The 11,012-nt window shown below is 43.0% G+C and overlaps 1 protein-coding gene across 3 annotated transcripts in view; it reads right to left on the minus strand.

Annotated features, from left to right (window-relative positions):
* The window catches only part of MYO18B (myosin XVIIIB), a 289,444-nt gene that overhangs the window by 19,047 nt on the left and 259,385 nt on the right, over positions 1-11,012 (minus strand). For 2 of the 3 annotated variants that reach the window (XM_017853159.1, XM_017853151.1), the window contains exons 40-41: positions 9,357-9,401; positions 7,822-7,959 (exon numbers count right to left, since the gene is read on the minus strand). In XM_017853159.1, coding sequence (XP_017708648.1) covers positions 7,822-7,959; positions 9,357-9,401 — 183 coding nt within the window. The remainder of the gene's footprint in view (positions 1-7,821; positions 7,960-9,356; positions 9,402-11,012) is intronic. The other variant, XM_017853143.1, reaches the window with a different exon arrangement.

Raw genomic sequence — 11,012 nt, forward strand, 5'->3', positions numbered from 1 at the left:
ATGGTACAAGTCCAATAGCAACAGTAGAAAGCCGGGGTTGGTAATAAATTCAAAGCACAGCATTACTAATTATGTGGTGATGGATTGGCCATTGAAATTTAGGGATAAATAAAGTCTCTGATCAGGATACACCATTTTAGTTGGATTTCCCAAGGTTACTGAATGGGGACCCCAAACACTCGAATACATTTCCTTCCTCCCTACCGTTCTTTGTCTTCATAGTCTTGCCCGTTCCTGTAGTTCAGCCTCCCCTTTGGTGGAAAACATTTTCTATGCTTATAGTTTTCATCTACCAAGTTTCATTCTCCTGCTTCAGGTAAGGCCCTTCATTGTCCTTTGGGGAACCCCTCCTCCCTTAATGTTCTCATGGTTTGGCGCGAATTTCCAAGGGCCAGGTGAAAGACTGACTTAGGTCAAAGGTAAGAGGCTCCTTCAGTCCCCTTGTCCATTATGACTGGTTCAGGCTCACTCAGGCTTGCATTTTTTGTGAAACTGTGAAGAAGAGAGAAGCTCTCTTTACTACTGGACTCAGAATGGTGCAGGCATGAATTTGGAGCTGTTGGCCGCCATCTTGTTGCCCCAAAAAGAAACCAACATAGAAGACAGCAGAGCAGAGAGGCTGATGAGGAACAAAATCCCCATGTTCATTTTTGAATTCCTGGATCTAGCAATGCCTGAAGCTAGATTTTCCTTTTTGGTTTCCCAGCTACAGGAAACAATCAATGTTCCTTCTTACTCTAGCCAGGTTGATGTGTTTTACGTCACCTACACTCATAAGAATCCTAACATTATGCAGAGGTTTCTCGGTACCTCCTTAGGGCTCCAGGTCAGAGTTTAAAAAGCTTCTGGACAATTCTCTTTGGATGTCCCTAAACACACGAAATGTAACATACTTAAAACTGAGCTCACTGAAACTCCACTTTCACTGCCAAGAGGTTTTCTGTTGTGCTCATGGTTTTCTGCTGTGAGTTTAGCCCACTTCTGCAATCTCTGGCATGTGGAGCACCCAGTCATAGTTTTCCCTAGTCCTGCCTGTCAGCATACATGCCTCCGCACAGCAGCGTCACCTGGCCTGTTCTGGGATGAAGGACAGAGGATGGAAGGGAGTTTCTGCTTATTAAACACCAACTTGGTGGCAGGCCTTCCACTAGGTACTCTAGAGTGCTAATTTGCTTCAGTTGTTAATTCTTCAGCTCTGCAAAGGGAACATTATTAAAGCCTATTTAATCGTGGAGGGGCTGAGACTCGGAGACTGTAACTTGCTCATAGTCAGGAACTAGTAAAGGAGAGGTTGTATTAGAAAACAGATCTATCCTTTACTTTCTTGGAGTGTGTTTTTCAGGCCCACTGGTCAGGCCCTGTTGAACTCTCTGAGCCCACCACCCACCACATGCTTCTGCCCTCCACCTGCACTCCGAGGGCCTGAACCCCAGAGCTTCTATTCTCATTATAATTCATCAATTCTGCTTCATGTTTCCAACAACTTGTTCTGCGATAGGAGACAGTTAATGTATTTGGCAAATCTATCAGGGGTTCTTGACATTGTCTCATTGCCCTGATGAGAAGCCATCTGACTTCAATCCACTGGGCACTTATCTGTTCAATGAGCATTTATTGAGTACCTACTATGTGACAGGCACTGTACTAGGTGCTGAGGTCCAAGAAGGACAAAGACAAGGGTTATGTCCTTAAGAAGCTCACAGCCTAATGAAGGGGGCAGACACCTTGCCAAGATTATATCTACATAATATGGACGATGCTATGGGAGAGGGAGATTTGAGTTCTGTGAGATAACAGTAGAGGGGCACCTGACCCACCAGGAGATCGGGGAGGCTCTTGTGGCAGGCAACGCATGAGCTGAGTCTTGAAGGATGACTAAGAGGAGACAAGAAACATGGGAAGGGTGTTCCTGCCGGAGGGAATATCACAGACAAAGGACTAGAGTTACAAACTAGCATAGTACATGCAGAAGAGCTACAAACCATTTGGGGTACAAATTGTGACGAAAAGGAGGGAAATAAGATCAGCAAAGTAGGCAAGACCTATATCATGAAGGGCCATGTAAGCCAGGCTAAGGCATTTGACTCCTACCTTGTAAGGCAGAGGTCAGCAAAGATCTTCTGTAAAGGGCCAGATGGCAAATATTTTTGGCTTTGTGGATTATATGGTCTCTGTCGCAACTAATCAATTCTGCCACTGCAGTGAAAACACAGCCATGGTCAATATGTTTTTTCAAAAAAACCATAAGCATGGCTGTGATCCAATAAAACTTTATTTACCAAAACAGGGCAAGGGCCAGATTTGGCCTGTGGACAGGAGTCTGCTGACCCCTACTGTAGGCAATAAGGAGCCACTGAAACCAGATTTTCCTTTTAGAGGAATCATACCGGCTAAAGTATAGAGGATGGACTAAAGGAGGGTGGTTTTGAAAGGTCTTTACCAGAGTCTAGGAGCAAAATTATGGTAGCTTGACTTAAAGGTGTTGGCAGTGGGGGATGGAGAGAAGCAGAAAGAGTACTTGTTTGGGTGGGGGATAGAATACAAGACTTAGGGATTCGTTGAATATGGGGATGAGAGAGGGGAATGATAACGTAAGATAATAAGGGCTCCAGCATGGGGTGCTTTATGAATGACAGAACCACTCAATGATCCTGATAACACAGGGCTGGTGGGGTGGGATGAGTTTCCTCTTGGACATGCTGAGTTAAAACATCAGGGAGATACCTGGTTGGTGATCCATGTAGACAATAAGATAAGATACATAAATTTAAAACTTGGGAGAATATAAAGGCTGTTCGTCTGTATTTGGGGGTCACCTGCTGACAGCTGCAGAGCCAAAATCACAGAAGGAGAATTGCCTGCTATCAGGTGGAGAGAGAAACAGCCAGGTGAGGGCAGTAACCTGTGAACCCTGGCATTTGGAGATAAAGTCCAGGCAAAGAACAGGGAAGTGACGTTTGAGGAGCACCAAGGAACAGAAATCTTGTCAAGGTCAAGCAGATAGAGTTCCAAGAAATGTTCAACAGTGGGGAAAAGTCCAGGAAAATATAAAGACTAGAGAATGTCCCCTGATTTGTGTCTTTGGAAGCTGCTGACACAGTGAGAAGGGTTTCAGTGGAGTGGCGGGGCAGTCTCTGGGCTGCAGTAAATTGAGGCATAAATGTGGAGTAAGTGAAGATAGTACCTGTTAACAACATGTCTGAGAGGCTCGAATCAAAAGGAAGGAAAAGCAGTAACTCAATAGGACAGCAGGGTAAGGGACAAGGACATGGTTAGGATGGGGAGGACCTCAGGTGTTTATAACCTCTGGGGGGAAGAAGTAAAACAAGGAAAGTTGAGGACACAGGAGACAGAGGTGACACCAGATGAATCACAGTGTTTTAGGAGGAAGAAGACCTGGATCTCCATTAGCTTCAGACAGGACAGGATTAGACCTCATCTTCTGAGACCAGAGGGAAGACGGGGGCAGATAGAGATGAATGCATACACATCACAGCAGAAGTCAAAGCCATTATTATTTTACTTTGAATGAAACAGGAGAGGAGGTGCCTCCTGAGAGTGATGGGGAGAGATCACAAGGAAGTCGGGATGATTTGGAATAATTGCCCAGGAAATGAGAACAGCAACTGCCCAATGACAAGACATTGGCAGTCTCTACAGCTAGCTAGGTCATCATGCCTGTCAGCATGTGGACCTTGCAGAACAGGGTGAGTGACCATGGCTGGGGTTTTATTGGGCTTGGGGTGAGGATCTAGAAAGAAATGGGGCTTAGACCCTGCTCGGGAAGCCCAATGTGTTTTAAGGGTAAGAAGAAGTTGGGAGAGCCTCACTGCCCTCGCACTCTCGTCCACAGAGCAGTGGAAGGAGGGCGAGAAGGAGAGGCCAGGCACACAGCAGGGACTAACATGAGCATGCCAGCCCCTGGACAGCCCAGGCACCACTTGCGGCCAGATGTTAAGAGAAACTCCTGAACAAAGTGTGACTGCTACCACCCAGCCCATAAACCCCCTCTCTGTGGCCACAAAGGTAATTTAGTGTCTTCGTCTCCAGAAGCGCTTGCATTTATCAGTGGCAGCAGCGCAATTCCTGGGCTGTAAATCATAACGCTTTAGGTGTATTTCTCTTGAGTTGACATCCCCTTATAAATAATGTGGGGAATGCTTTTATTTTGTTGGCAGAAGACTGTTTTCTCCCTCTCTTCTGTTTTTAGAGTGACCTTCTTTCTCAGTCAAATGGGATATATCCAAGAGGCTCATTTATTGGGTCTTCCAGGAATATGCACCAGGTAATATGGGAACAGGTATAAATAGGAGTCCTGTTCTCTACTATGATACAGTCTCCTAGCAGAAAGGACACTCACATCTATTAAAGTTAAAATGCAAATGCCCTTCAATCCAGAGAATCATTTACTCATGTTTATAAGGATGTGCGTTTTTCAAAACTTGACAAATTAATAGCAAATATCTGGAAAGCACCTAAAATTGAAATAAGGATGCTATAGTTAAATAAAGCATGGCAGCTTGTGCAGGAATTATAAAGAATGAGATGGACTTATGCATACCGGTAAGGAAAGAGCTCTAAGGTGTACTGTTGAAGGAAAGAAGTAAATTGTAAAAATTTATGAAAAGCATAACACATAATTATATAATTTGTTTTTTAAAATCCCACAAATATGCTACATATTTGCTACGAGTACATGTATATGTTTATGGTATATACATAGAGAAAGAGATATAGAAGGATATACACCAAACTGAAGATGATGAATCCTTCTGAGAAGGAAGCGTAAGACTGCAGTGGTGGCAAACAGGATTTTAGCCTTCTGGTATATTTTAAGTTCTTTAAGAGAGGAAGTATTCATAGATTGCTTGTGCAATTAAAAAGAGCTAGAAGTCAAGACACCTGTACTCTGGGTCAGTTCATACTATAAATGTGGATAAGATATTTCCTCTGCAGACCTCAGGTTTTCCCATCTATATACTGAGCAAGTTGGGCTGGACAATCCCAGTGGTCCTTTGCAACTCAGAATGTCTTGAGTCTTCGAGCTGTAAACATATTCAAAGGAAGGGGTTCAAAATTTTTAGGGCTCAATGCCATAGGATCTGGCACTCAATAGATACTTTGTCTTGGCTGAACACTGAAGGTTGAATAATAATCCTTAGGCAGTTTTAGTATTAATAAACAGAGGTCAGATTTTTCCAGTAAACTTTACCAGGTGAGTGACCTACCTCCTGGATGAATGTCAGAGAGCTGTGGGAGTGTGGCAAATAAAATAGAAGCTTTGGAGGGATTCCAACCTAGGTTCAAATTCTGGCTCTTCTACTTACCTACTTTGTGCTACTGAGTGAACTACCAACCCTCTCTGCACCACAATCAGTGCTGAGCTGTGACCAAACACAGTTAATATTTCTGCTCCAGCTTTGATGCTGTGGTCAGTTATTCATTCATCACTTATTGAGCACCAACTGTGAGCCAACCCTGGGGATGTGGCCATGAGGAAGACAGATAAGAAATCCCTTCTTACAGATGTGTAAGTATCTGCCTTGCCTCCTGCCCCCTCCCTGTTCTTGGTGCAAGCACTATTAACTCCAAACAGCAGCTGAACATGCCCAAGGACATGGAAGGGGAAAGGGAAGAGAAAAGGGAAAGAGACTCTGGATGGGGCTCTCTAGGAGATGCTGAAGACCGACTCACCTTGCCTGAGGGCCCGCTGCAGGAGCTGTAAGACCATCTATGCATGGATCAGTTGCTCCCCCTTCTCTGAGTCTCAGATTTCTCTTCCGTAACATGAAGACAGACAGTGAAGTCTACCTCCTGGGATTCCTCCGGGCATCAAATAGTTGCTAATGCTGATTCAAATGGCTAATGTTTTTAGCTCTTTCTAGGTGCCAGGCTCTGAGTAAAGAGTGGCTTGTGCATCACCACATTGCCCCTGACAACAATTATGATTTACTCAGGAGGAAACACGAACAGAGAAGTTAAGCAGCTTGCCCAAAATCTCACTGCTGCAGATATGCAAATAAAGAATTGGAATATTATTTTTTAATCTATGTCCGGGTCCATACATAGTAAGCGTTTTGAAATGCTTATTGAAAGTTATATGTACTGCTTTGTCTTATTGTTCCAAAAGTTTACTTGAAAACTATTCATTATGTACGTTTTCCTATAGATTATGGTTTCTAATCCAGTGCTAGAGAATTCAGTGAATTTGGAAGCAGCCAGAACACTGATTAAAGATGAATCTCTGTATAGAATAACAACTCTAAAACTTTTCAATGGGCCATTACAATGTAAAAAGTGCCTACTTTTTGTTATTTGACAATCATCAATTATATCTTAAACATTTATAGCAAATGAAAAAAAAAAGAATTGGAATCTAGATCTGACTTGAGATCCTGCACCAAAACCATCATACCCTAGCATCTCCCATTCAAACAGGTGCCAAACAGCTTAGATGAGGCTACGATTCATGGGTTAGGATCCTTATCATCCATCCTAACATGATTATAATTATGAAACTTGGTTATAATGTTAATGAGCATTCTTCTCTGGCTGCCTCCAATTCTCCTGCTGCCACTGGCAGACAGGCTAAAGCAAAGGCATTTAGTTTTCAGAAGAGATAAAGTCCTCATAGTTTGGGGTTCACAGAGGACACAATTCCCTTCTTCATACAGGCCTTTGTTTTTAATTAAGAGCAGCAATCAGATAATCTTGCTTTAATTAGCTCCCCAGAAACACCCCATTCTTGGAGCCACTCTTTGATATTTTCTGCATCAAGTCTTTCAGCCTAAGACTATCCTGCAGACATGCACCAGACATTTGCCATTTGCCAAATATGCCCAGAAGGTTAGCATAAACTCCCACTCCCTTCTTTTTTGTAAAGACAACCCCTGCATCAAAGCAAACACGTCTTTGAGTCAGGAAGGGGTTTGTCTAGGTTTGCTCTGTGAATCTGTGATTTTTCCAGTCTTATCACATTGGTCCTTCTGTTCACAAAAACTGTGTGCATTTCATCTTAATTATGCATCTCTTAATCATAATTTCTGACTTATGGCCATTAACTCCTAATTACAAGAGGGCCACCCTTGAAAAGGGAAACCAAGTGAGCTCAGAGAAATGGAGCTGAAAAGCAAGAGGGAAGATGGATGATAGACGTTGTGCAACTAAGGGGGAATTCAAAGGCCCATTTATTGGAGGCGGTTATTGTTGGCACTTCTGTAGATTTGTGACGCTTCCGTATCAGGCCACACCTGAATTCATCCCTTTCTGTGGTAAGGAAATTATAAAATTAAAAATAAAGCTAAAATTCAAATAAAGCTAAAATCTCCAGATGATAAATCCTCTGGCCCAACTTCTTTATGATGACTCTTCATTAAAAAAAAAACTTAAGTGAATATGTTTATTAAAAATTTTTTGAACCTGTAATTACCCATAAATGGAAAAAAGAGTATGATGTGCCTTAAGTAGAAGGTAACCATAACAACTATTACTATTTTTTAAAATGTTCACCCTGTACTATTTAAAAATCTGGAAAACCATGCTCTGGAGATGACTGCATTAGATCCTCATTGCTTCAACCATTTGGATCAGTAAATAAAATTATATTCCATGTTTTGCAGATGGGGAAGTAGAGGCTCAGAGAGGGTAAGGGATCTGCCTAAAGTCACAAAGCTAGGAAGCGGCAGAGTTATACTTCAGACTTTCAGGACCATGCTTGGTCTTACCTATGCCAGAGACAATGAAAGACTTGAACAACAACTTTCAAAGTCTGAGATTCTTCAAGCTATTGGCCATCCAGAGGCAGCAGGGAGATACTCTTACCTGGGGCTGAGGATGCGGCTGCTGGTGGCTGACTGTCGAGAAGGAGTCCTCATAGTATCTGTGGCCATGGACAGAGTACAGCTCAACCAGGACTGCAGGCTGCCCTCTGGCTGGGAGCTGAGGATGGAGACATTATCCCTAGAATAAGATTGCAGGACACCATCAGCACGATGACAACCATAGTAACAGCAATAATTAGATATTCGCCCATAGCATAAGCCAGGCATTGTGCTAAGTCATATACCTGCATAACCTCACTCACCATCCCAGAGAGGTAGGAGCCAGTGCTGCCACAGTTACACAGATGGAATTACTGAGATTTGGAGAGGCCAATTTGGGTCTTGGCCAAGTTCACCCAGCTAGTCAATGATGAAATTGGGATGCAAACCCTGTTCCTTTTTATTCCAATGCCCATGCTATTAATCATGGCCCTGTTCTTGGGAAGATACACACTCCAATACAAATGTTGAGGTCTCTCCAATTTAGGAGTAAAGTTTGGCATTGATCTTGATATGTTCAAGGAATATATCAAGTGTGAAGGTCTTAACTCCTTCCTTACCTTAGCTGGATCATCTTTATAAACAGGGACTCTACTTTTATGTCCCCTGATTCTGAAAGTGGCACAGAGAGGGGGTCCTCATAGGTTCTCAATGAGACCATGTAAGTTGATATACTCAGTCAACATTATGTATATGTGTGTGTATATGTGTGTATATTTGTATATTAATATGATTTATATGTGTGTATATGTGTGTATATATATTATAATATATACAGTTTTTTTAATAGGATGCTTCTTGTATGCCAAGCACCAGGGAGCTGAACACATGAACTTAATATTGACCCTGTCCTCAAGATCCCATCTCTATAAATAACCATAAAATTTTTTTAAATTGTTAATGTTTTATAGAGGGATAGAGGGTAGGTTTTACTAGAACCTGCCCTCTGTCTCTACAAAGCGTTAATAATGGTAGGTTCTAATAAAACCTACCCTCTATGCCTCTATAAAGCATTAATAATTTTTTTCTTTCAAAGAGGGAGCCTTGATTTGCTTCGTGGAAGCCTAAGGAAAGACATCAAGTAGTGAAAGTTGAGCTCCATCTTCTTTGAAGGTTAGCATTTGGCTATGCAGGGATGGAAGAATGGAATTTTGGGTGGAAGGAATCACATGCACATAGGTACGGAGGTCATAATGGCTGGGGCATAAACAATATGGAAACCAGAAATCACAGTTAGAGGGGAAAGTAAGGGTCTGAATGTGCAGAATACAAAGTCTATTCTGGGGCAATAGGGAGCCATTGAAGGTGTTTGAGGACCCGTGGCATGAGGAGGCACAGGCTTCTTTCTGTCTAAAAGAACTAGGGCAGTTCAATACTATGTCCCTAGTGCTATATGTTGTGACCATGAAGGCATTAGTCTCATGGGCATCACTGATAATTCTCTAAGTGCACATGGATGTTCCCTCTGCAAACTGGACAGAGAGAGCCAGGGGCTCCCTCTTGTGAGCTGCTCGGTTCTACTTGGGGTTAACTTACATCTCTTTTCTGCCACTGCTGCCACAATCCACTGCCGTCTGGACACTAGTAAGAGGCACAAGAAAGAGTGTGTTATCCTCATGCTGCCAGGAGCTTGGGAACATGGTTATTGATGTTAGACAGACATGAGTGTGAATCCCACTTCCAACCTTTGCCCCTGTGTGATCTCAGGGACGTCACTTGCCCTCCCTGAGCTTCCTTTCTTCCTTCTTAAAATGTGACAAATAATGGGGCTCTGCTGTGGAGCAGAGTAAGTGAGATAACCCTTGTAAAGATCTCAGCATGGTTCCTGGCAAATAGATAGTGCTAATTAAGTGGTAGCAACCATTACGGCTACTCTTGTTTTAGTACAACTAGTACTGCTATTATTAATAGCATTGTTATTGCTAACAAGCAAGGCATTTGCTGTATATTCTTTGTGAGTGCTAGCAAATCAGAGATGGAGCAGGGCAGCTTCCCGGGGCATTGTGGGAAACTCCAATACTAATTACGATGGTAGCTATTCTTTAGAAAGCATCCCTCCATTCAACAAATATGCTACCCGCACAATCTCATCTACTTCCCCCATGCGTCTCCATTTTAGAGATGGTAGGACACACTTGTCTAAGTCACACAACTTTTGATCCCAGGCCTGTTAAGCTCATGCTCCTAACCAGTGTGCAATTGTTCAGTGGGTGGGCGCAGACAGCCAAACCGCAAACCTCAGACACCTAGGACATCATTTTAATCTGGATCGTCACACTGGGGCTTCTCAGTATTCTCTGCTGTAATCTGGACAATTCCTCTTTTAGAAGATCTAGCTGTTTCCTCTATGAGATGCACCTGCTGCTCCTTGGCTCCCACCCTCAAGAGTCTGTCACCCTGGGGGTTTCTATTTACATGCATTTGTTCCCACCAGGCAGTGACCAACACCCCTTCTGGACCAAGAACAAGTCTTATTCATCCTTCAGCCCCAAAGCTCAGCCAGACCAGAAGTTCTCAGACAATGCTTGGTGAATCCAACAGAAGAAAAGTCAGTAAACAACAGTCATGGGCCAATTCTAGCCTCCCATCTATTTTATAAATAGAGATTTTGTCTGTGATTGTTTTGCACCATAATGGTAGTGCAACAAAGACAATATGGCATGAAAAGGCTAAATATTTACTATCTGGTCCTTTGAAGAAAAGGACTCTACAACGGAACAAAAGCAGCTTTTGTGAATGGCCTTGTGGGAGGCAGAATAATGGCCCCCAAAGATGTTCACATTCTAATCCCGAAAATAAGGGAATATGTTTCCGTACAGGGAAAAAGTTTTATTGGAACACAGTCACCTATTCACTTACATTTTGAGTACTTCCTCACCTATTTTGACTAAACACCAAGCTTTACTTGAATCCAGCACTCAGGAAAGTCTTTACTGCCCAATAGCTAATCAAAGCACACGCTGGTGTTAGTTCTTGTTCACTATTTACCCTGGCTGACTCCATGAGTACTAGCCCCCTGGGTGGACTCGGCATTCAGATTCACCCTCTTCCAAAGGGCTCTTCCCAGTACTAGAGACCCATTCACTTCATGATGTCTAATCATGCTGCGCATCTTCTCATCTCCTTACTCTTCTGCATGCTCCTGCTCTCTGACCCACTCTGTCCGTACAGGGGCTGGTCTGTATGGACAAC

Source organism: Rhinopithecus bieti, unplaced genomic scaffold, assembly GCF_001698545.2.
Source record: "Rhinopithecus bieti isolate Rb0 unplaced genomic scaffold, ASM169854v2 scaffold_2314, whole genome shotgun sequence".
Taxonomy (NCBI): Eukaryota; Metazoa; Chordata; class Mammalia; order Primates; family Cercopithecidae; genus Rhinopithecus; species Rhinopithecus bieti.